General features: G+C 41.8%; 1 protein-coding gene across 1 annotated transcript in view; it reads left to right on the forward strand.

The window, feature by feature from the left end:
* Positions 1-18,250: 18,250 nt before the first annotated feature.
* Positions 18,251-27,168, forward strand: part of lrig1 (leucine-rich repeats and immunoglobulin-like domains 1) — a 62,736-nt gene continuing 53,818 nt past the window's right edge. The window contains exon 1 of the mRNA XM_028824326.2: positions 18,251-19,063. Within this exon, the coding sequence (XP_028680159.1) occupies positions 18,873-19,063 (191 nt within the window). The 5' untranslated portion in view covers positions 18,251-18,872. The remainder of the gene's footprint in view (positions 19,064-27,168) is intronic.

Here is a 27,168-nt window from a genome sequence, read left to right on the forward strand (position 1 = left end):
ATTTTGGCTGTGACGTCATTTTCAGACACGTTGTTTCCTTTGTTGACTATTGTTTACATTTCGCCTGAAGAAGAGGCCTGAGTTGCCTCAAAAGCTTGCATATTGTAATCTTTTTAGTTAGCCAATAAAAGGGGTCATTTTGCTTGGCTTTTGACGATTCCCAGAATTCTCAGTGATGTGCTTGTTTGTGACGCTTTTTGATCGACGGTATAAAGATGGCCCACATTAATCCTTCTGTATCTGAACATGATGGATACATTTCTAAAAGAAACTTACTTTTTATTGCTTCCAGTGGATGAATCCTTGCCTTGAATGTTGACTCTGATTTTTCTTGATCATGCTGTAATTTGTATAAAAGATCGGTTTTTAGCCTGTCCCAACCCACCACATCTTCCAGTCATGATCATTTATTTTCATTTACCATTTTTTGCTGAGTGAGTATATAAATGAACCATTCCCTAACAAAATCTTTATTAAATGAGTTTCAAGGACATGATCATAAATCCAAAAGCTTGGTCACCATGTGCTGCATGATGCCATCTCAAATAGTGTCCCAATGGGGACGTCACACTTCTATTTGATCTGATGACTCATAGAATGAAAATATATCAAAATAGCAGTGATCACGGCAGGCAGATATTAACAAAATGGTGCCATGATTATGTCACCAAAGTAACTTGGACATTTCACAACTTTAAAGCCAAAAACGTATACGTTCTGTACTGTATATTTTTATGGAAAAACAAACGTAAGCAAGTTACAAATGAATTAAAACAGGTTTGGCTGGCATGGCTAGTTGGCTAGCAGAGTTGGAAATTGGCATGCCACAAGGGCACAAATTGAAACAAATGGACCAGGGAATCATTAGTCTTTAAAAAAAAAAAAAAAAAAAAAAAAAAAGTGTAAGTCAAAGAAGCCAAACATGTCAAAAATTCCACACAATGTTCTGGTCCATAGCTGAAGTAAATCGCTAACTACACACAACAATCCAAAAGTTTGGGATGCTACTGATGGAGCACTTCCATCTTAAATATCATCAGGTTAATGATCTCAGACTGTCACAAATACCAAATCTACATTGATTCATTTCATTCTTGGACATATTTGACTGTTTCCATTCAGTAGTCTGCATGTCATGATGCTTGACAGCTTGGCAGAAGAAGCTGAGCAGCTGATGAAGTCAACCAAAAATGTCTGAGTTGTGTGCCAGGTAATAGAGTCCAGGCATGTCTATGTGCAGCATGTTGAAACACATCATCTTCTTCTTCTTTTTTAGTCTCCATACTTAATTTCAAAGCCAGGCAAACCAACATCCACTGCCTAGGTTGCCTCTGCAGTGGGTGAATTGTGAGTCAGTTTCCCATAGACCACCATTACAAACATTGGGCCAGCTAGAGGAGACCAGGAAATGTGCAAGTGGAGTTGTTGGGTTCACCTTCATGATGCTGCGTGTTACAACAGCCTGTATGGGGTCCTTTCATCTTCCACCTTAGATGTTTTCTCGTAACGTTTTCTTTCTCTTCATTGGAGTTCAGTATGGTGTGTAGAATATACCTGTAGCAACCTAAGAACAATGCAAGGTCAGCACGTAGAACTGAGGCAGAGAAAGTGGTTATCATGGAGGGGAGCCATAAATTACATTATCTATCTATCTATATCTATCTATATCTATCTCTATATCTATCTATATCTATATCTATATCTGTATCTATATCTATCCTATTGTGTTTTTCTATCAACGTTCCAGGACTAATTGCAGAAGTTTATGACTTGGTCACACTAGTAAGTGTTATCAAAGTGAAATCCTGCTGTCGCCTCGACCCTACCCTGGCACTTTATGTACTGGGGGGGGGCATTTATTTTAATGACATTATACACTGAGAGGCCCACACACCAACTGTCAGAGTGTAGTGGTGCCACATTAGGGGTTTTATGTGTGTATAGGTATTTCCTGTTTGGTGATTGTTAAATGTTAACAACACTGGTCACACAGATTCCTGTTAGCAAATATGGGGTCTGCATCTTTGAACAGGTATACACTGATGTGGAGGGGCATGTGGGATTTGTAGTTTGAGGTTTGTTGTCACTGTACACATAACACCAGAAGAGAAGGATGTAGTGGGACATTTTTGGATTTGTTCAATTTTCAACTGACTTCTTGTTCATCAGCACCTAAACCGCTTTATCAACTGGACATTTGCAACGGAGAAGGATTGTACATGGCCACCAGATTTAGGGACGGTGGTGGATTATTTTTTTTCCCCCGATCCAGTTCATCGATTCTGTTTGTCATTTACCTTCTGGACTCTGGTGGTAGGATTGTGTTCTCCATCCATGTTCCAGGAAGCACTTTACTAACCTGGAGTATTCCGCCACATCTTTCCCTCTGTTAACCATTGTTTTCACTTCAGGATCCACCTTCACTACCTACCATGACTTTTTCCAGGACTGTGAATACCGTTGGGGGTTTGTTCGTGGTATTTGCTTTGTACTTTTTTCATTACCCTTCTTTGCCTTGTTTGTAAATAGTTATTGTAGTAAATATAGTTTATATATGTAAGTATGTATGTATGTGTATATAATATATAATGTGTGTGTGTGTGTGTATACACAGACACATTACTGTGGAGAAGTTTTAGGCAGGTGTAAAAAGTGTGGTAAAAAAGAATGCTTTCACAAATATAAATTCTAATTGTTTATTTTTATCAATTTGCAAAGTGAAAAGTGGGCTAAAGGAAGAAAAGTCCAAATCCAATCAATATTTGGTGTGACTTCAAACCAGCATCATTTCTTACAGGTACACTTGCACAAAGTCAGGGATTCTGAAGGATTGATTGTAGTCAGGTGTCTGACTAGCCAGTTATACCAAACAGGTGCTATTGATCATCATGTTCATATGTAGGGTTTCAAGATGTGCTGTTCAAGCTCTTTTGAAGAAGCACAAAGAAACGGGCAATGTTGATGACCGTAGACGCAGTGGTCGGCCAAGGAAACTTAGTGCGCCAGATGAAAGACACATCGTGCTTACTTCCCTTCAAAATCGGAAGATATCCAGCAGAGCCATCAGCTCAGAACTGGCAGAAACCTGTGGGACCCAGGTATACCCATCTACTGTCCAGAGGTGTCTGGCTAGAAGAGATCTTCATGGAAGATTTGCGGCCAAAAAGCCATACTTCTAATGTGGAAACAAGGCCAAGCAACTCCACTATGCACAAAAACATAAGAACTGGGCTGCCAAAAAATGGCAGCAGGTGCTCTGGACTGATGAGTCAAAATTTGAAATATTTGACTGTATCAGGAGGCAGTTTGTTTGCTGAAGTACTGGAGAGCGGTACAATAATGAGTGTCTGCAGGCAACAGTATAGCATGGTGGAGGTTCCTTGCATGTCTGAGGCTGAATTTCTGTAAATGGAGTTGGGGATTTGGTCAGGATTAATGGTGTCCTCAATGCTGAGAAATACAAGCAGATACGTATCCATCATGCAATACCATCAGGGAGGGGTCTGATTGGCCGCAAATGTATTCTGCAGCAGGACAACGACCCCAAACATACAGCCAAAGTCATTAAGAACTCTCTTCAGAGTAAAGAAGAACAAGGAGTCCTGGAGGTGATGGTATGGCCAGCGCAAAGCTCATAGAGTGTGTCTGGGATTACGTGAAGAGGATCTGAGGCAGCCTACATCCACAGAAGATCTGGGGCTAGTTCTCCAAGATGACTGGAACAACCTACCTGCCGAGTTCCTTCAAAAACTGTGAGCAAGTGTACCTAGAAAAAGGCAAAGGGTGGTCACACCAAACATTGATTTGATTTAGATTTATCTTCTGTTCATTCACTTTGCATTATTAATTGATAAAAAATAAACTATTAACACTTTAACACTATTCACACTTCTATTTGTGAAAACATTCTTAATTTACAGCAGTTTTTTCTCACCTGACTAAAACCTCCATATAATGTTGTTGGTTTGAGTAGTCGTAAAAGACTGATTCAACAGTCACACTTTCTACAAAAATACATTTGACAACAAAGCGATCTCCTCACGGGTCTTTTATTAAACGGTGGCAGCAAGTGAGATACTGAGAGGAAGCTGAAATGATCTTCCAGGAAGTGACGTCATTATTAGGGGTCGGAAATGGCGTCCTCACTAGGAGACGGAAGTGAAGAGTCATCAAGGGGGACCGGAAGTTTTCTTCTTCGGGTGGGGGTAGAGGAACCGAAAGTGATGTCATCATGGGGAGCCGGAAGTGGTGCTATTATGTGGGACTCGGATGAGAACGTTTTATTAATCTTCTGTTGGGAGAAGAGAAAAGGCGTTAGTACTCTGTTCCAATCCCCTATCTCTTGTTCTTTCACGCTCAGTTGGACCCTTTGGCTGCCCCCTAAGCACATGTGTGCAACTAAAAAAAAAAAAATACACACACACACACCTGTATAATTATTTGTTGCTGAAAATATATAATCTATTTGGACATTTTTCTGGTGTGTTATTAATACGGAGGTCAGGATGGGAATACTGCAGGGCTTAGGTGTAGGCCTGATTCTCTCCGTCCCTCATTTTTAAAGCATAGTGGCTTCATCTCTGCTCAAATGTAGTGGCAACCTCCGTGCATCTCGGGGTTCACTACAAAAGCAAGTGATGAAGAAGCACACCCCTGCTTGTCCTCTTCACCACTTTTAGTTCTTTGTGGGTCTGACCTAAGGCTGCTTTAAGTTGGCCTGCTTTCACAAGAAGGATTGAACACCTGAGGCCTGTGTAGTGTTCAAGGTCTGGATGTCTGTGGGAGACCACCAGATTTGTACATTAAAGGGGTGACACAGTCAGACTGGTCATTTTAAGGGACATTAAAGCACCCTGTCACAAATATCTCTGAAAGTGCTGTGCTTTGTCTGGTCTTTCAGGGTTTAATGAATTAATTTTAATTTTAATAGATATTCATTTTATGTATCTATTACAGGTACTCGTCGACATACGACCTATGCAAGTTACGACTGTTTGACTTTACGACGCGTTTGACTGTTTCCCCCGCCAGCTGTTGGCAGCGCCAGTTTCCCGCACTCTCAAGTCTCGCTACGCAGCAGTAAAAATATACGCAGCAGTGTTGCCCCACGTGTGTTTGTGTCTTGTTGTTTTGGCAATTTTCGATAATAATATAACCCTAACATATAACCCTATAATATTAACACTAATAGCAGCTTTCTACTCAAAATGGCAAAATTGAGAAGCTGCCAGCATCAAACCCAGAAGCTCTTGATTGGGCAGTTCTTAGGATTGCACTACGCAAGCAGTCGCATCAACTGCTTACCGCAGCCTGCTTTCTTTTTTCTTCTTGAATAAAAGCGCACTTGTTCTGTTATACTTGTACTTGTGAAAGTGTTTATTTGATATTTGGACTTCAGGCTTCACACCAGTCATTCTCAGTCACACACACCACTCACATCCACATCCACATTTATCCCAGTCTCGTTCGTGCACAAGTTTTATATACAATCATCACATTCAAATGTTAACAGTTCCCACACACAACTGCTGACTCCCAATCAAGAGCTTCTGGGTTCAATGCTAGCAGCTTCTCGAGTTTACCGCTTTGAGTAGAGAGCTGCTGTTATTGTTAATATTATACAATAAAAACATACATTTGATTTACGTCTGTAACAACCGCTGTAAATTTATAGTGCTTGTCAAAGTTAGCGTTCACACTCGCCCCGATATGACACTGCTCTTTTCAAATAAAGACGCGCTATAACAGAGGTGAACTCAGATCAGAGAAAACAGAAGCCCTCCCCACAAGAAATGTCGACTCACAGTGTATGAATGGCGTATGGAAGAAGTGTGTTAAGCGTTATGTAAATACTTTTGCTGGATTTAACAGTGAACAAGAACTTGATGAGATTCGTGAAGAAATAGTGAAACTGTCAAAAGACCTTTCATTGGAATGTGAAATGGAAGATGTCGAGGAGTTGCTAGACCGGGAATCAGGTGAACTTATGAATGAAGAGCTGATAGAATTGGAAGAAGAAAGTGGCGGAAGAAGAAACAAGAGAATTGGAGTAAGACGAAGAGGAGGAGGTGCCACAAAGAATGTTCACCACAAAGGGATTGTCAGAAGATTTATCTCTACCGAATAAACTCCTCGCTCATTTTGAAAAAATGGACCCAAATATTGAACGATTTGTGAGGATTGAACGGATGGCACGCAACACATTTCGTCCTTATTGCGAAATTTATGAAGAGAAAAAAAACCAAACAATTCAGACGAAGCTCACTATGTTTATGAAAAGAGTAACTCCTCCCATCACCCCGTCCGCAGCCTCGCCTGATCTGATGAAGGCGATATCGACAACCCGCAGCCAAGCACCAGTGGTGCCAGGAATTAAATGTACAGTACAGTATTTCTTGTTTTGTACGTTTTCCACATATTAAACAAATTGTACTGTAGTATGCTGTGTTTGTCTTAGAAAGTAAGAAAATGTTGATAAAATATTACTTTAAGATGATTACAATATTATTACCCAGTCTAATATTCTTACCTTAAATTAACATAGGCCGACTTACGTCCAGATCGACTTACAACCAGTCAGTCGGAACCAATCGCGGTCGTAAGTCGACAAGTACCTGTATTTGGTTTCACTGTGTGTAATCTTGTTCTCTTATGGTCCTTGTGTTTTGTAGGCGGGGCCCCCAATCAATCACGGTTAAGGGACCACCCCAAGACTTATAAAGGCATGCTGGGAAAGTGAGTTCCTTGTGATTCATTTAAGTTCACTTTAATGGACCTGAGAGCTGCCTTGGTACGTTTTTGCCTTACTGTTCATTTTGAATTTGCACTGCCTTTGGATTTCAAGTACTGGATTGCTGTATTGGAACTTGGACGCTGTGTCTCTCTTTTATAAAGATTCCTTTGGTAGGCCTTTTTTTTTTTTATTTTGCACAAGCCAGGGTTTGCCGTTTATCCTCTCCCTTGTGGGTAATTTTAAATATTTTTGCACTTTTGAGGCCAAAGCCCCATATTTGATCCTGTTCTGTCCTTTGGCTGTGTCTTTTCTTCCGGTTCCTTAATAAAAACTATTGTGCTGCCAGCAAAGCACGACACACAGGGCTGAGTCCCGTAAATGTCAACCAGGGCCCTGCTTCTCTCTTTGTCACCTATCAGCCCAAAGGTCTTGTGGCCTCTTTCCATGGCCTATCTGTGTTTCTCCAGCTGAATTGTGGGTCAGGCTGTGGGTTTGCACATTTCCTTTGGGTCCATGTGGGTTTTTCTCTGTCCATTCATCTCACAAGTTGCTGCGTGGCGACTTGGACCCACATAAATGACCGTACTCTGTGATGATGTGATGCCACCTACAGGACTGCCACCTGACCTGAAGACTCTGTGGCCATAAAATTGGATTAAGCAGGTTCAGTAAACAGATGGACAGATATGCCCAGTAATGAGCCATATTGGTGAGTAAATCCTTACCAACTGAGCACCTGGCATTGCCATATCAAAGATAAAGACACGAGCCCAGTCTTGATGCCATATTTTCCTCTGCTTTAGGCAATGCCCCCCGGTCCCTGCCTAACATAGCGCCTTGCATTTTGACGTGATCTGCCCTGTGGGTGCAATGGCATCCTGCTCACCTCCATCTGGGTGCCAAAGCGCCAAGTAGCTCTGCTTCCCATTAGCAGGCATTTCCAGAGCACAGTTGGGCTCAGCCGTTAGCTATTTAGAGAGATGATGGTGTGTTTCTCTCCTTTACGCCTTTCCGTTTTATTGTTGACGAATGGCTAAAACAGATGTTTCGTTATCTTTGAAGACAGCAGCAGACAAGTGTGATAAATTGGCCAATTACTGGCTGAAATAATCAGCAATGTGGAAAAGTATGAAAGGCCGGAGCGAGCGGTTTTCAGCTGGTGGGGGGTGGTGACCGGGGATTACCTGTTGTCACCATATGTGACATACAATGAGCATTCACCTGGTCACTTGAATGTCTGCCTGGTTCTGCTGAGACAAGGGAAAAGGCAATGGTGGGCCTGCACAGGCCATTGGTTCAAATCACTTGATCCTTATGTAGCATTATGGGGGCCCACATAAATTTACAAGTATAAAGTTAATCAACGTGAATGCTCATCTAGTAAAACTGAATCAACCCAAAGTGTCAAACATTGCAGCCCAGTTTGGTCTGCTCGACCCCCTTCTTTTAATTTGTCTGTGGACTCCCAAATGAATGACTTGCTAGGCGGACACGTTGAACTTCAGCATGGAAAACCCACATTTGTGCACTTGGCAGACGTACAGCATCTTCAAAGCACCAGTGGATGAGATCAGCCATTCTCAGTGTGTGAAGCTCCCTGGGGTGCCCAAGCCCAACTGCGCTGTAGCTGAAGAGCTGGCGCGGCCAGAGCTCCAAAAGGAGGACGGTGTTTATGTGAAGAAAACATCCAACAAAGGTACCTCATCACGCCAACCTTCTGTAAAGTGACCCAGTGTGGAGATTCATGTTCTCCCCATGTTCCACAGTTTGTAGACACCTCCAAGCGTGCCTGGTGTGAGTAAATGTACTCTGTAATTCCTGGCATTCTGTCCAGTGTTTTATAATAAGTGGGTTAAGAAAACCAAGGGAGGGTTAGATGGTCACTCACAATGTGATGCTCTTGCTTTGCACTTCCATGTGTTTTCAGACCCACTTGATCTAAATCAAGATATTAGGGAGCCACAGCCTGTCCCAGTGGGATTGGATGCAAGGCAGAGCTAACCTCCACAGAAAGAAGCAGGCTAGTCAATGCCTCAGACTTGCTCTTGTCTTTTGTGATTACCCGAGATATCTGTCTCTGACTGGCATGACAGCCATTTTGAGCTCCTCAGGAAGACTTTCAAGAAGACTTTGTCAAGAGTCTTGTCTTCATCAGAGGACAACATTTCAAAAAAACACTCAACACGTTTATAAGTGTTAGGGTCCTTAATGTCCCATGTACAGAGTCCAGCCAAACTCTGACTTGCGCATGCTAATCAACATGCAACACGCTCATACTCCTGGAGCTTTCATTAGTGAGTAGGATTACCTGACCTGCACACTTGTCTTCAGCACCTGAAGTAAGTAGCACACCTTAAAATGATGGTGACCCATGATCACATCACCCTTTGGTGTCTAAAGTCTTGGCAGTGATGGCATCCCCAATTATACAGCACCCAAATGTGTCTGAACTCTGCTACTGATGGGGTCCCCAATTGTCACTCATGGTATCTGCAAGTACACTACCCTTTAGTGTCCAAATGTTTCTACTGATGACATCACCATCTTTTGTGTGAACTCCGTTATCCATGACTGCATCACCCCCTAGTAAGATGACCAGATTTTCATGGTTACAAAATGGGACACAAATCATTAATCCAGCATGTGTGCTAGACGCAGATTACACTGAAGAGCATTATAGCGGGGGTACAAATAGTACATTTTCTTACATTCAGGGATGCTATGAATAAAACAGGACACAATGCATAAAAACAGGACTGTCCTGGGAAATGCAGGACAATTCCAGAAAAAATAGGACAGTTGGTCAGCCTACCTTCTAGTGTCTAAGCTCTGTTACTGATATTATCCCCGACTACATGGTCCTATAGTGTCTGAAATCTGTCACCGATGGTACCCCGATTATACTGCCCCCTAGTGTCTGAACTCTGTTACTGTTGGATTTTCCCATCTAGGTCACCCTCTAGTGTATAAACTTTGTTACTGCCATCAGAATCCCTGAATGTGTCAAGTATTGCGTCATTCTAGGGTCTGCACTCTGTCACTGATGGTGTTCCCGATTACATCGCCCGTTAATGTCTGAACTTTATTTTTGGTTTATATTGAGGGTGTGACCTCAGTGGCTGCAGGTGTTTATTTCATCCACTTTCTTAATTAATACCCAATCACTGATGCTAATGGAGGAGACATCTTTTGCCTTCATTTTCATTGACTTGTGTTTTAAGATTCAGATTTCCTTAGCCCCTGTGCACTCCTGTTGGTTTCTGGGAATTGAAGTCCTCTTGGAACTACATTGGCATAAATGACTTGTCCTCATACAGATGGACTGTGCCCTTGATTGGATAAGGGTGTTGCCTTTACTGCCTCAGCTTAATACCTTTGTGCCCTGCTGATTGGCTAATGAAAAGTACATTACGTTGAATCAGGAGAGGCAGAAAAGACCCCCTTAGGCTCTGTTAGCAGATGCCCCTCAGCACCAACAGATAACTCGGTGCAAATTCTGACAATCAGTAATTTTATACATTTTTTTTTTTCTTCAAAAATCAGCCTTCTTGACAAGCACATTAAAAATAAAATGTATTTTAATTAATCAGGAATAAATATTCACTCTCCAGTAAATTTATGTTTCTAATATTTTGGTGGTAAAAACCTTAGTGGATGAAATGCCTCTGGTCAAAGGGTAGCCAACCTTCAGAGTGCTACAGTTAACAATAGCATGAGAATTTGCCATCTTGGACACAGAAGGCTCCGTGACATGGGCTTATTTATCCATCACGGCACTGATGGCATTGGCATGACTTCTGTTAACGGCCCTGCATCTGGACTAACGCTGAGCTCACGTTCTATCGGACAGCTGGTAAATCTGAGTCTTCAAGTTGAGATTACCACATGAATGCCATACAAACTCAGAGCTACGAGTCGTCCAATTTGGAGAAAACAAAGCTACCTCAATTTTCTGAGTTGTGACATAACGCTGATCTTTCACATCTGACAATTGCATAAAATAAAAAGTGTACCCTGTGTCCAGGACGCACACTAAGAGAGTGCCATCAGAGCCAAGCGAAGGACCTAGTTCAAGAGCACAGGGGTACTCGGTTTATTCACATGGTCTCTCTGTAGAGCACATGACAAATGTGCGGGGGAACTCTGACGTCGCTTCTGGGATGAATCCAGAACTCCTGTCCCTTCTGCCCAGCCGGCTATATCAATGGTGTCCAACCCAGAAGTCGCTCTTGAATTAGGGGCACGCCTCTGGAGGAGACGGATCTCAGCCCAGAAGAGCACCTTATCAATGACAATATGCTGGATGGTGGAGCCGTGCTTTCTGTTTTCTGTTCAATTTATTACAACTTTTTTTGCCGACATAATTAAATGGAGTACTGAGAGGTCCCCACCACTTATCCTGTTCTACATTTCACCTTTCATACCTGGTCAGCCAGAAATTCTGGAATAAACTTTAATGGTTTCATTTTTTGAAGACCAAGTAACAAATCCAACAGTGACCACACATTTCTCTGAAAAGTCGGACTGATATTCACGTGAGCTCACTGAAGTGAGGAGCTGAAAAGTGACAAGTTGGAGCTTCAATGGCACTTGAATGCAGCATATGACCTCCTGATACATAAAAATAAAATGCCAACAACATTCAGCTTTGTGACAACTCAGAACTAATAATGACACATTTTGATGCCTCATTGTCACCAACAGATAAAAGCAAAGATAAACGTTGTGACATATGTGTGCATTAGGGGCAGCTGCGAGGGTCAAACAAGAACCTAAGAGACCACCAAAAGTGCTTCTTTTTCACCCGCAGACTGAAGGACAAGTCCCAAGATGGACCCTGATGTCACTTCTAGTTTTGCTGAAATGGCTGAACTCTCCTTAACTTGGCCTTATTTAAGGAATGATGGCACTGGAAGTGGGAGATCAATTGGGATCACTCATCTGACAAGCACTGAGCTGCAAGGGCAAAGGTAATCCGGAAACTCTGTAGGAGACACCATGTATATCTGGCCAAGGACACGAGATGTCTGCAACATTTTGTTTGAACGCTTTTTATTGTCTGGCTTTTCTGTATATTAAATGGGGTAGCAGGTTGGTCCCTTACTCCTTACAAACACTCTCTCTGTCTGTCCCTCTTTATCATTACAACACGTAGAAAAATGTCTTGAAGTCAGCATTGTGGAATCTTAACACACCACCTTGTCACCTCACACAGGTGCTTTCAAATTAGGTCAGTGCTTCTTGACAATTTTAACCAAATATGTTTTATGCTATGCTTTGCAGATTCCTCTTTCAGTTTAATAAAAAGCATCGCGTGGAAACTCAAGAGACCCTGCAGACATGCAGGTGCACAAGCCAGCCGCTCCCAGTCCTGGGTGATTAATTGCTAGGAAAACATGACTTATCTGGGGCCTTGGCTGACAATAATACGAGATATTGTGCTGTGGCTTGTTTGGTTAACATTCATCAATAATCTGAACCATGCATGTCAGTGCAGTCCAAAGACACACATATTTGACACAGATGACCATTTTGTTTTTAGAAAGGAGCGAAACCTTCACGTGTTGACCATTTGGAAAGCATTAAGGGCTTCTTGTATGAAATGAAGAAAAGTCTAATGGCGCCTTGAGTAATCATCATAATTGGAATGAAGAATTTCAAATCTGTATAATTTTGTTATTGATCTGGTCTTTAAAGGGCTTTATTATAATCATCATCATCATCGTCATTGCTGATCCATTTTTTAAATCCCTGTTTCTTCAGCACTGGTTTTGTGTAGAATTGCGGCGAATGGCTGAAGGTAAGCGTTGACCCTGGATGGGAGGCCACGTCATTCAAAAGCCATCAGAGGCACTGGCTCACATCACACCTACCCACCGAGTCACCAGCATGTGTGTGTGTGTGTGTGTGTGTGTGTGTGTGTGTGTTTGGAATTTGGAATTAAAAAATGCGGGTGACACACAAACTGAACTCCGCGGCTCCTGTGTCGTCCGCTCACCATATCTTAGTTGCACTGGGGGTCAGCTTTAGCGCTGTAATGCACTACACAAAGAAACTCTTTATTTTACATTTTGTCCCCAGGGGTAAATTTGGCTTTTTACAGAATCTCTCTTTAAATAAACACATAAATAGGTAGATACATAAATAAACACACACACTTTGGCGTGAATGAAGAAGAAAATTAAAACAGATAGAAAAGTTCAGACTTGATAGTCCCAGTCCTGGTGAGGCGCTGTACAGGCGTATTGTCGTTGGCGTGTCATGGAGATAATGTGCAGCATTGTTCATAATGGCACTCAGAAACATTGTGTGTGAGACTGCTGTTTAAGGATGTGTGTGCTGGCGAATGTCGTGGTCTGTTCTGGGAGGTTATCCCTTGAAGAAGACGGACCTCCTTTGCACCCCCTTCTATTGGCTGTGTTTCTCATGTTTCAGCCATGGCTTATATTGTCTTTTTGTTTTATTCTAATTTTTTTGTTATTTTTGATGTATTACTTTCCATGTTTCTATGTATTTTTTGGTCATTCTTGTTTGCTATTTAGACATTTAACTTTATACAGTACTAGCTGTGAAAACCCCTGCTGTAAAAAGCCTGGGGTCCTAGAAACTATTGAAATCGTCAGAAAAAAAATTGAAATATAGAGATGTCAGGTAATTGAAAGAAACTGCTCTGGGCGTCTCTCTCCTAGGAGGATTCGTTTTGCTGATGTGCTAACATTGCTTGTGCGTTAGCAGCAGGAGGAAAAGTAAAACGGATACTGTTTAGTCGATGTTAGCAGCTAAGCGACTTTGTTGTGAATTTCCCCTTGGGATTAATAAAGTATCTCTATCTATCTATCTATCTATCTATCTTTGTCTTTCTTCTGAGGTTATGTTTTGCTGACGTGCTGGCCCCACTTGTGTTATTAGCGGCTAAGCGAGTTTTCTCTTCCCTTGGAGGCGGAGCCCTCACCCAGACTCCACCTCTCACAGACACACACACACTTTCACACGTAGACGTTTGTTATACAGTATGTGCCCTGTATTCTTTGGGTGGATCCCAAAGAGGTGTGGCCACTGTGACATCACACCTGAAGGCCCGCCTTCCACCTTTATATTTGTGACATCACACCTGAAGGCCCGCCTTCCACCTTTATATTTGCTATATAAGATGGCTTCCCTCAGGTCGTCATTGTGTGTTGTTTGGAAGTATTGGCTTTTCCTTTGATATTCTGGTTTTCGGCACTTTGCTGTTTTTGCATTGTGTATTTGCTTTGCTGTGAATTAACTTTTTTTTTGCGGATCTTTTTGCCTTTTTCTCTGTTTGCCTTTGAACTGCCAGTGCGGTTGTTAAAGTCAGAAAGGGAAAGGACCAGGAAAAGGATAAAGAAAGTGTGTGGTCAGGAAAACAGGCATGTGTCAGTAATCAGAAAGACAGATTCAAGTGGAAATATTTACAATAAACATAAGAGAAATGATACTTAACATAAACAAAGAAGGCACTGTAGTTGAAATAAGGCGCTGCAGGTCCCAGAATAAGTATTGAGGTGTCATGCTGCTCATCTCCATTTAATTATAGTCCCAAAATGAAAGCTGATTGTGTCTTTAAAGCCAGAAGACTGGAAGGGACAGAATTAGTTACCCTTGCCCTGAGTCATCTTGTTGCTGCAGTGGGAAAAGAAGAGGAGAGGGTTAGCGTGAGCCCCTTCTCAGCGCAGGGTGGTATTACCAGTTTTAGACGAGCCTGGAGGGTGATCCACAGACACACACACATGACAGCACAAAACGGGAACATAAGCGTAAGCCGTAGCTGAAACATCACTTATTCAATACACAGATACACTGCGACACATCATTAGTGATGTAAACTTGGGGTCTTTTGGTGTCTCAGGTAAATGAAATAATTATTATTGTGGTATGATGAGCAGTAAACCCCTCTCAAATAAACACCAGAATGACTAAAAAGAAAGCAAACTTGTGACTTGGCTGTCCCAGTCCCGGTGAGACGCTATACAGGCGTATTGCTGTTGGTATAAAGGAGCCCCAGTTATGTTTCTGACCCACTTTTGCTGAGTGATTCATTGGCTGAAAGTCCTCAGTGTTGGTGAGTCACGAAGGGGAGGTGCAGTGTTGCTCATAATGGCCGTCAGCGATGTCTTCATGTGCTCTGCCACTACGACCTCCAGTGGTTTCCAGAGTGCGTCCCATAACTGATCCTGCCTTCTTAGTCAGCTCATTGGTTTGGGGGGGTCTCTTCTGCTGTGATGTGACTGGCCATCACAGAGTTGTAGAACATGTGAAGGATGCCACTACCCACATTCTTTAAGAATTACAGTTCTTTAATGGCATTTTACTGGGTTATGAGGTTCCTCATGGCCCCTTTGTTTGACTAAGAACCATTTCATGCTGGAAAGAGTTCTTCACTTATCATACTGGATTTTTGGAGTTTGAAAAGGTTCCTAATATGTGGACAAAATATAAATATTTAGTGTATAATGGACTACCTTCATCCATCCATCCATCCATCCATTGTCTCCCGCTTATCCGAGGTCGGGTCGCGGGGGCAGCAGCCCGAGCAGAGATGCCCAGACTTTCCTCTCCCCGGCCACTTCTTCTAGCTCTTCCGGGAGAATCCCAAGGCGTTCCCAGGCCAGTCGAGAGACATAGTCCCTCCAACGTGTCTTGGGTCTTCCCCAGGGCCTCCTCCCGGTTGGACGTGCCCGGAACACCTCACCAGGGAGGCGTCCAGGAGGCATCCTGATCAGATGCCCGAGCCACCTCATCTGACTCCTCTCAATGCAGAGGAGCAGCGGCTCTACTCTGAGCCCCTCCCGGATGACTGAGCTTCTCACCCTATCTTTAAGGACTATCTTTATGGACTACCTACTACAGGATATTAACAGATGAAGACCACCTGAACATAGCCAATGTTACTGTATGCAGCATGAGTCCTTTTAAAATCAGGATCCCATTGGAATTTCACAAAAATGTGATTACTGATAATTATGAAACCTGTTAAAGATTGAAATAAATAAAGGTTCTTTCTGGAACCTTAATCTGGATGGTTCTTTTGGGAACCAAAAATGGTTTCCCTAAGGACATCGCTTTAACAGACCACTTTGGCACCTTGATTTTTAAGAGTGCACTCTAAAGGAGCACAGTGTTGCCTCTGCTCTATCTTCTCTAGTCCCTCTGTGTTATGAGACCAGTCCAGCTTGTCATTGATGTGGAGACCCCCCAAGTTTTGCTGATTTTTAGTTTTGCTGATGCGGAGTTGCAGACATATCTCAAAGTTCTCTCCTCTGTTTCACCCCCCTTACTGAAGAACCCCATCAGTGCACAATCATCTGAGAACGTCTGCAGGTGACGTGACCTGCTGTCATATTTATAAAGTCTGAGGTGTTGCAGAGGGAAGAGAAAAGCACACAGGACTGACCCTTGTTGTGCTCCAGTGTTGCTCATAAACACTTCAGTGACACACTCCTTGAGCCTCACAAATTAGATGCATAAAATAAATGAACAAATACTGTGGTAGACAGTGAGACTTTAGGAACCGTCACATCTTGACTTGATGTTATTTTGGAGAATGTGATTGGCGAGCGTGGTGGGCTGAATGGTCTCTTATGACAAAACTGCTCCAATGTTTTCATCTGGCTCTGGGAATTGATGTTACCTTGATGCAATCGCTCACACCAGGCAAGGTTTACTTCATGTCTCAGTGAAGGTTCCTCCCCTGCCTGGGGTTCAAAGTCATGCTTTGTATCATATTTGGTTCATTTTTGATTCTTTTCTTTATATTAATTATGTGCGTATTTTTTATTTTTGGTTGTGTGCATGTGTATCAGTTGCCTGTGCTATGTTCTGTGTTTTATGGGTGGTCACCTGCCAGTCACTGCCCTCCACCCTATAAATCTGAGGGGGTCTTTCCACAGATCCTGGGGTTCATTTCAAATGTGCTAGGGAGTTTGTGTGTTTCTTTGATTAATCGAATTTCTAGATGTTTTTTTAACCTTCTTGATCTTTTTGTTGACTGTGTTTCTGGACTTCTGTATTTGAACTTTGTTTGCATTGGATTATCTTCTTGTTTCTGGGTAATTCCTTTGCTGCTTGTTCTTTACAGAGCCTCATTATTATTTTACAGCATTTTGTGAAAATTATCTTTATATTTTATATTGGGTTTGACGTGATATCCCCCTCTGGTGGGCATTTTTGAAGTGCTTTTGGAACCTGTTGGGATTTGTTAATTTGGGACCCTTATTCACGACAAATTCACTGCTAACTGTAGGTAGCACATGGCAGTTTCTCTTTGTTGTCAAAGTAGGCATGAAATAAGCAGAGGGCACAAAAAAGAACAACAAGCAGCGTGGTGCAGTGCAGTACATTCTCCCCAAAACCTTTTACATCTTACATTACCCCAGGATGAGGTGGGCATGGGAGGGGGGTGTTGTTTTTTTTCTGTTTCGTTTTGTACTATTTATAAATAGCTAAATACTTTGAAGTATTGTAATTTTATTGCAGTTTTCATGCCCCTCACTTAATTTTTCAATAAAAATTGAATTGAATAAAAGATTGTTTAAATTTTCATATTCTCCCGTGTCCAAGTAATAATAATAATTCGTTAGACTGGATTAGCTTCCACAACTCAGATCCTTGCACACTTAATTCTAAACCGTCTTAATGTAAAGTGCGTGGAGTTTCGTCCCGGCCAGGTCCATCCATTATCCAACCCGCTATATTCTAACTACAGGGTCACGGGGGTCTGCTGGAGCCAATCCCAGCCAACACAGGGCGCAAGGCAGGAAACAAACCCCGGGCATACACACACACTAGTGACAATTTAGAATCGCCAATGCATGTCTTTGGACTGTGGGAGGAAACCCACGCAAACACAGGGAGGACCCGGGAAGCGAACCCAGGTCTCCTAACTGCGAGGCAGCAGCCCCTGTCGGTGCGCGTTTTAATACATTCAATGTGTGTAAAACGTGTGTTTTTTGTTTGAACGAGTGTTACAGACACATTTCGGTGCCTTCCAATTCAAACATTTTCCGCTTGTAGTTTTATTTCTAGAAAGCCGAGAACGGGAATATTATAATCGAAAACTGCGCTTTCATTGATTCAGCGTCACCCGCACCGTGTTCACCAAGAGTAAACGATTCAAAGGAATAAACCCGCTAATGCAGTTCTACTGAACAAACGAGCCCGCCACGCCAGCAGGCTGGCAGGTTCGAGTGCCCTTCGGAGCTCCGTTTGCTGCGACGCCCGCCTCGCGCTTCCCCTTTAAGGCCAAGAGAAAGCGCGCTGAGCCGAGTGTAGCTTCGCACCCGGGGTGGGAAATAAGGGCGGAGTCGTTAAGCTTTGATTGACAACCACTCAATACCGGTCGAGAGCCTGCTGCTAAGTGACACGCCTTCCGACGCAAATCGTATTCTAGTACTTGCAGTCTGACGAAGTCTCCAGCACAGGCGAGCCAATCGGAGGACAGTATGGGCGGGCCCAAAACTCAGCACTCTAGCCAACGTGGTTCGGAGCCAATCATCGTAAGTCAATGTGTGCGCGATCCTGAGGGACTTCATCGGGGGGAATGGATGATTGCGGTGATAATTGCGTTGCTGTGATTGAGGCTGTTGCGATGTTTGTCTGATAAGCTAAGCGCCATCGGAGACCCCCGGAGTTGGAACAGTGGCACGATATGGAGGCGGAGCCGCTTACATGAACCACGTTAGATGGAAAAGTCGGAAACTCGCACTTGGTAGCGGGTAGCCAAAGCCTCGGACCCCAGGCACTCTTTGAGACAAAAGCTAGGGGGCTAAGCAGCGGGGACTCCGCGAAACAAAGCCGCAGCAACTCTGCAGGAGTACACGGCTCGTAAAGTTGGATGTGCCACGGTGGGAGCCGACGGAGCAGAGGAGTCGGCCTTTTAAGGACAAGTGCTGGCGACTTGACTTGAGATTTTTGGCGTTTGGACAAGCCGCTTTGTAAACTGCCAGCACCTTCTCTTGTGCAATGGGAGCTCGTGCGAACACCTCCGGGGACTGGTCCGGCGGGCAGCGACACGATCCTTGGGACTAGGAGCGCTTTTTGCAAGTTCACGACAACTGTCCCCTGAAGTGTGAGGCGAGGCGAGTCGAGGGTTCCGGACCAGCGCGATTCTGGATACAAAATGGCGGCTTCGACGGGACCAGCCGGACCGCCTCTTCGCTGGGTTCCGCGTCTCGTCTTGCTCGTGGAGCTCCTGTTCCAATCTGGACTCACCTGCGCGCCCAACTGCACTTGCAACGGACTAGCGGTGGATTGCAGCGGCAGAGGGTTGACGGACGTCCCGCGGAGTCTGCCCTCCTTCACTGTCTCCCTGTAAGTCCGTCCCCAGGCCTCGGCGGCTCTTCGCGTGTGAATAATCGGAGTCCTCTCGGCTCGGGAAGCTTTCGGGGGAAACGAGGAGTTGATTTTAGATTTGTTGCCGAACTGGTACAACTTTCTGGGCAGAGCAGAAGTTGGTAATTTAGATTATGGGCTTTATTGTTGGTTCTGTCATTAGAAGCGAGTTCTCTTTGTAGATTTTTGAGATTGTTTCAGGTTTAAAGTAATTCACGAAAAATAAACGGTTTTTAAAGATATCAGTGTTTGGTCATTTTCCTACGTAAGGGTGTTTTGATTGGTGTGCTCTCACCTGGTTGACTTCAGGGACCTTAGCTGCTTTACGCTTCTTTATGTCTTGTGTGTAGTAATTTTCTGCTAGCCCGTTATTTTGGAGATCTAATCCACTGAAACTCCTTAAGAGCGGAGATCTGAATGGTGTGGATTCATTGTGGCACAAACGGCTCCTAACATAACATGTCCCTAGAGAGGTGCGGGAGGTGACAATGAATCCATGGGCTATAGATAGCTGTCAGATGGTCTCAGGGTCACTCCTGGTGGACTGTCACCTGTGGGTGATGTCCTCCGAACTGCATCTGACAGTTGGTTCGTCTTTCTGCAACATAACTGGTGGTTTCTATTGTGATGGTTGGAGGAGGTTTTATCCCGTGCCAGAATAATCAATTCATTAAGACTTTTTGTGCTTGTAAATGTCCTCGCTTGAAGCTTAAAGTTTCAGTTGTTACATGTATGAAACGTGTGTTCTTGATTTGCTTTTACTTTTTTAGTAAGAGAACAAAGTACTAAATATTGGTTCTTGGCATTTTACTGGCTTGTATGGTTCCTTGTAGGTTCGTTTCATTCCAAGTTCTTTGGCTATGAAGTTGTTTTTTGGGGCCTTAAAAAGATTTCTAATATAATTTGTTACCTTTTTGTGACTGACTGCTGTTTTTACATTTCGACATGTCAGAAGTTTTCTTCCTTTTTAGTTATTCTGGCTTGTGTTTGAGAGGGTGGTTGTTTGTTAAAATGGTATAATATATATTTATTTACTGAGCCTCAGTGGTAAAAGAGACCTTTTCCCCTGTATGCAAATGTCTTTGTAACAATCAATGTGGACAAAAGTAGGATAACTAATGTATTGGAATCCTCTTAACAGGATTCAAATAGATTTATGAAAACTTGAACTTGGCACGTATTGTTGTATGCCACAGGGCAAACAAACTTTTAAAATTAGGAACCCATTGGTATTTCACAAATCTGGTATCTATTTAAGAATCCATTTATAGAGCTAATTAAATAAATTAAAAGTTGTTTCAGGAAATTTCATGTGCGATTTCTTTTGGGAGCCATAAATGATTCCTCTATGGTATTGCTCTGAAGTATGGATGCAGAATGAGTGTCATCTGTTATAAAATCATTGTACAGTGCAGGACATTACCAAAAACAGTGTAAAAAGAGGTACAGAATGACATTTATTCAAAAACAGGTTTGTCAAACTCTATTCCAGTGGCTTCAGGCTTTTGTTCCTGTCTATTTCATAATTAGAAGCCAACTATTCTTGCTTACAGTGTGTATGCTTTAATTGCTTCTTTTATTCTTAAACAGCTCTATTCAGTTTTTAATTGCTGCTTTTTTTTTCTTTAACCTACCAGCAAGTTAACAATTGCAAATCATCAAGCATCCCTACCTAGCTAAGTTGCATTTGCACCGTTGTTGATTTTGGTGAAACATTTGGGAAGTTAGAGAGAGAAAAGGTTCTAATGTGCCCCTGTCCTGATGAAATGAGCGATGATATAAATGTGTGACGTGGCAGAACAAACTTCAACAAGCTCTAGAATTAAAGAATGTGTTTCATTTATGATGAGAATTGGCTTCCAGTTGAAAAAAAAAATAATAATAAAGGGTATAAAACCTGCAGGCAAAGTATCCTTTCCGGAACCGAACTTGACAAGCCCTTTGTCAGGGAGTCAGGACTGTTGTTTTTTTGGTTAACATGTTTTTGGCAGTAATGTTCCCCTTGCTTTGTTTTGGGAATATCTATGAGCCAGACTGAGGCGAACCTGCAGCTGTTTTCTCGGAGCAGCAGAGCAGCTTGTCTTGCCTTGCCTTGCTTGTTTCCTTGGCAGGGTTGTGCATGTCGTTTTAAGAGTTTTTCCCTCTCTTCCAACATTTCCTTCGTTAACTGATATGTGCATGGCTAGTCTAATGGTGCTGTTCTCCAAAGCAACCTAGAAATCACAAGTGCATCGTATATTTCCTTTCTCACTCTTTGTGGTGGGTATAGGGCTAATGAGCCATACAGGGAGTTAGTGGCATTGTACTGGACTGGCATCCTTGCGTTATATTGAACAGCCCTTCCTCTGGTACTTTATATTCACCATAGCTGATGGGTGACTTAACAATAACTGGATAGTTTATACTGCCAGGTTAAGCTGCTTGTTTGGGCACAGGTGGGGTTAGGGTTGGCAATTGGCAAACTGGCAAACTTGTGGTTGGCAGTTCATCTCTTTCAATGGGTGTTTACATTAAAGTTTTTGTGTACTTATTATGGTTTTCAAAGCAAGCTCTTAAATATTTGTCTAGTTCTTTTTGCAGATAACTGCATTGTAATTTTGTTGGCTGTGTTTAAGTGCCAACTCTTAATGACACCATACAAAAAATGCAGATTGATTGCGTGATACTGGCTCATCAGTATTGATAGAGTTGACTGTCACTGGAAACGTCAGACGTGTGCCAGGTAACAGAGAAGGGAGAACAAAAGCTGGTGATTTTTGGATGAAAAGCTTGTGGATAGAAATATATTCTCATCTTTTGAAAGCCTTTGAATTGGAGAGGGATGGCAACTCCTAAAGAAAACTTTATTTCAGGAATCTGACTCTACTGTACAGTCCTACAGCCTTTGCTGTTTACCTCAGTGGACACGTCTTTTTACTTTCTTGTATATGAAGTACAGGGAAAGTATTGGAATTGTCCAAAAATTCCATTTCGAGATTTTGACGAATCTCAATATTTTAGACCTCCCAGAGTCCAAAAATACCATTTTTAGAATTCTGTCTGCGTGTCTGTGTAAACACGATAACTTGAGTACGCTTTCACTCAGGTCAGCCAAATTTTGCATACAAGTGTTGGGTACAAAACCTCGATTTCTATCAACTTTTAGGCTATTTCCGCTAACCGGAAGTGGCACTTTACCTTTTATTCATGCAGCTGCAGAGTCTGACATATTCAGCTTTACTTTTATAATAATTGTTCAATATATTATTAGTTTGATTTGATTTGTTGATGATGTTTCTTTAATGTACATAATTTATAAATATAATAATTGTCTTGTGGTGTACTCCTAAAATATAAGATTGAGGGGAGACCACTTCTGATTTTGTTTGTGTTGAATTTTCCAAATGACATAATTGGAAACCTATTTTTACCCTTGGATTTTTGCATGGATCATTTAATTTTTTTTTTATATTTGAGTAGATTGTTACTAGTGTCAAAGCTTGAGTATTCACTTATTTTGGCCTGATCACGACTAAACGTTTTAAAAGTGGTTTACTGATAATCTGTGACTCACAAATATCAGATGTCCAGTTCTGCACGCTCCTGTAAATGATATCAAGTCCATCAGTGCACTGCAGATCTGTACCTGTCTTATCTGTGTAAAGATGCAACAATGAAGGATTCTGCTGAAGAAAAGAGCTGGAGCTGGGTGGTTATTTGGCCGAAGTCCGTTAGACTTTTGCTGCATTCCTGTGCCATGGGATAGACAGGAAGTTTTAGATGAAGGCGCTTCGAAGAGGGAGTTACAAGGGCTGCCCGTATTAGTGGAGTTGTGGTGTAACTCTGAACCTACACATCAAACACTTCAGTTTAGTTTGCTCTTTATTTTAACAAGAAACCTAGACCTTATGTGAAATTGTTTGAATCGGTAGCGAATCAATAACAGCCTTGTGTTTCTACCAGGAATTCATTTCAATGCAATGAAGTGGGAAGGTAAAACGTCACAAGTGGGAACTCCAAAAACTCCCATGGCACGGGAACGTAGCATCAACGCGTGTCATTTCTCAAAGGTCATGGGCCCGCTGGAGGTTTATTTTCTCCAGCCTCTGTTTTGTTTTCCTCTTCTAAGTTGCCAAGTGGCAGTGGCTTGCTAACTCTTGTTTAATTTTATACTGCCATGCTCTTGCATTACGAGCTTCAGGAAAGGCTACAAGACTTTTAACTCTCTACACAGCTCCATAGACTGTTGTGTGTGTTTTTCTGTATATATTAAAACCGATTTTTATTTCATGATTAATTATTAATTATGTATTTATAAATGTGTATGTGATCTTCACCCTGTCTAGGGGAATGGAAACAAAGTAAGAATTCCCTGAATTCACTTCAGTTTCTAGTGTTCGTACTAATTGTACAGTATAGAAAAATTCAAGAGTTTAACATAAGCAACTGGGAGTCGCTGTCTGTCTAGAGTTTGTAAAAAAAAAAAAACAACAAAACACTCGGTATATTGGTGATTATTGGCTTATAAGCAAATAGGCATAAATTAATTAACGGGCCAGAATCCTGTTTTGATTTTAGTTTTACACTGCCTTCTTTAAATGCAGCCAAAATAAGGCTCTGACTTTGATCGCCCTGCAGAGAAAAGCTTTACACCGTGAAGTGGTGCATGGTTTACTTCTTTTGTTGTACAAACAGAATCTTCTAGAATGACTGACTGTTACTTGGACAAAAATAGATATTTCACCTGCAACAAGTGTTTGTATTTTTATAGGACACTTTGTTATCAAAAGGGAATTAACCTTCTACAGTAAACATTGACATACAATCCTTTTCCCACGCCTTTAATCTTAAATTGTGCTCTGGATTGTAATGTTGAATAGAAGATTTGTATAGGGGCTGTAAATTTAATATTTTCAAAAGAATAAAGCTCTAGTAATATCTGGGAAATTCTAGATAAGCCATCAGCCCTCCAACCGCCACCTAAGCGACAAGTTTAAAAAGACTTCACGTCATGTCGGCTAATTGTTTGTCAGCACTTATTGAGTTGTAGCCACGTAATTCAGAAATGAGTGATCTGTGAGATGCTGTATGTAATGTGAGTTTCACGATTGTGTTCAGAACTTATTTGATACACAGGACTGGTCATCTATAAATCATTTTAAGGCACCTGTTAAGAACTAAATTGTTATTGGAATACACCTTTTCGTGATCATTTTTTAGGTATTTTTGAGAAATGTGCAGTGATTTTGAGTGTTGAGTTAACTCTGTGACCTCCTAGAATATTTGAGATGACAGTTTGTGGAAAAAGGTGAGTCATGATGAGGCCTGAAGGGCAAAGACGGTGTCAGTTTAGAAAGAGGTTGGGTTTACAATGGTATGGCCATGCAACGTTGGATTGGCTTTCAATGATTCTCAGTTTTTAGAAGTTTGTAGGATTGAGTTAAAACATTTATGAAGTTGTATATGTTGGACCTTTTTACATCACAATAAATACTTCTACATAACTCCTTTAAGTACTTAATGCTGCATACTAGGAAAGGTTTTCAATTTCTTCTTTTAATCAAAACTTGAAATGGTTTCAATGTACAGCATTGAGTGCAGCTGTCTGTGCTAATCAAATGTGCCAGAGAACCCTGCCCTACGCCCGCCGAGACTCGAACTGGCATCTGCAGTGTTGGGCGCAGTAATCGCTTATTTTCTGTCACACATCTGAAGCTCGACTAAGTACTGCACATATAAACTTTATGGGAAAATAGTAAACTTCTTTCTTAAATGAGGAGAAATTGAAACAAGTTTGTTACCATGTTTTACTGTTCAAACATGCAGTACAGAAATTTTACATTTTATCCAAATTCTTTACGCTTGTTGTTAAATTCTGTCAGAAAATTGACAATTTCGTGCAGTGCTAAACATTAGGAAAGGTGCAGTGAGCTTATCAAAAATGAAGACTTGATTTAAATCTCAATCCAAAAGTAGTGAGTGTGTAGGCGTTGGGATCGGGAAGATAATTGCAGAGACTGTAAATTTATATATTAGACTTACTTTCTTACTGAGAAGTTTGTACGGAACGTTTGTTGTCTAAGCCTCCTTTTATAATTCACATCTAGTGGGCTGCAGTGCTGTTAATGCTACCTTGGGCACTTGTTACCATTATTGGTGCCAGGTGCTCATTGATGCAAAAATGTTTACGTGTGACAGCAATTTTCAATTGGATTGTAAAAATTGTATCTATTGATGGCATTTTGATAATTTTAACAGCTCTGTATATTATTCTCAGTTGGGCAAGTAAACGTAAAGTAAGTAGTGGTCAGTGTTTGCTGCTGTTCAGCTCCAGTGTCCGAGAATTGAATTGATGGCCTGGTGACTTTCTGTGTGCAGTTTAAATGTTTTCTGTCCCACGGTGTGAGTTCTCGCGTTTCTCACGGTTCCTCATGCATTCTGTGGAGTTTTTGGCTATTAGATGTGTGTGAGTCACGTGTGAAGCTTTTGAGCGTGTGTCCTCTGATGGACTTGTGTCCTGTTTTGGAATGGTGGCTGTCACATGCTCTGTGCTACTGGGGTTGCCATTGGCTCATTGTATGGCTGGGTGCTAAAGAATAGTAATACATAACTGGTGTTGTTTAGTACTTTGATTATAACAGCAATGACAGTATTTTGGCAGCCTTTTTTAGGATCACAACGTTAAATTTATAATTGGTGCTCATATATTCACCCTAGGGGATTTGGATGAGGGCTTGTGGGAGGTGGGCTTGGACTGTTCTGCCTTCACAGGATGGACAGCCTTCTCAAGACCTGGTCCTACTAGAACCTCTAATGGAGGTCTTTTGACTGTGAAGGAAGGAAATTCAAGGAGAACCCAAGAGAAAGTACAACCCTAACCCTAATTCTACCTCTGCTGCCCCAGGATAAAATCTGACAGCCAAGTGATGCGAGATGGCAGAGCTGCCTCCTGTATCCCTGTGACGCAAGTAATAAATTAAGCACAAAGGTAAATGACCACTTCTTCTTATTATGCAAGTCCATTTTGTATTAAACGTAATTTAGATTGAGATTTTGGAGCCAGTGTCATTTGTTCCTCTGTGATTGACATTGATTTGTGATCGATTGGAGTGCAGATGTCTGTGTTGAATTAGTCTGTCAGTTACATTTGAAGCACAGTAACTTGGTCAGCCTTAGGAATCATTGAAATAGTGCAGGAAGAGTGGGCTCTGTTAGTCCCCTCTAAGCTTTTCTGAGCACGTTAACGGAGTTTTAAAAGTGTGCCAATGAGCAATTTGTGCTCTGTTCCTGGCAGTGACTGGGTTTTTAGGGTTTGACGCAGGAAACGCTTCAGGGAATTTACAGATGCCATTTACTGGCATCGCTTTACATTTGTCCTTACCAAGATCTATATCACGAGGCCTTGCACAGAGCCAGATTTATAGTGCGAGTTTTCATGAGCGCTCAGGATGAGCATCACAGCTAGGCCGCCCTTTGGTTTTCTAGCTAATTTATTGTATGTTGTGCTGTGAGCTGGCTGGCTGCTAGCCTGCACACGTGAAGAAGGCCTGTATGAAAGGACACCGGTGATATTAAAGACTTGAATAATTTTAGTAATGTTCTAGCATGCTTTTAGAAAATAAAGCACACAAGCTTTAATATATTGTATTTTTGTCTGCTCTGTTATGGTGTTGGCTTTGTCATTTTTGTCTTATGAGTTTGCTTTCTTGTAAGCAATGGATTATTCATTATTGTCAATGCAATAATTATTTTGCTTTATGTGTTAAAGCCCCATATTCTTATATTACATACAGCAAAATATGACAAAGCATTGAGTTTTTAAGTATGCATTGGGTTCCTGCTTATGTCAGTTTAGGGCTTTGACTCAGTGTGTAAAATTAAAAATCACATGTAACTGATTCACCTCATAAACTTTATGGGACTTGTTTTTAGTTTGCATTTATTTTAACAGAAACTTTAGGCCCATTTTAATGTTAAAGACTGTTATAAAAATTAGTACAAAAGAGTGACAATGTGAAATACAAGCATACGCTTTACTGTTCCATATAAAATGATAATACGAGGTGAGACACAAAAATAACCGGATTGGTAAAAAAAAAAAATAT

Source organism: Erpetoichthys calabaricus, chromosome 18 (assembly GCF_900747795.2).
Source record: "Erpetoichthys calabaricus chromosome 18, fErpCal1.3, whole genome shotgun sequence".
In the NCBI taxonomy this organism is placed as follows: Eukaryota; Metazoa; Chordata; class Cladistia; order Polypteriformes; family Polypteridae; genus Erpetoichthys; species Erpetoichthys calabaricus.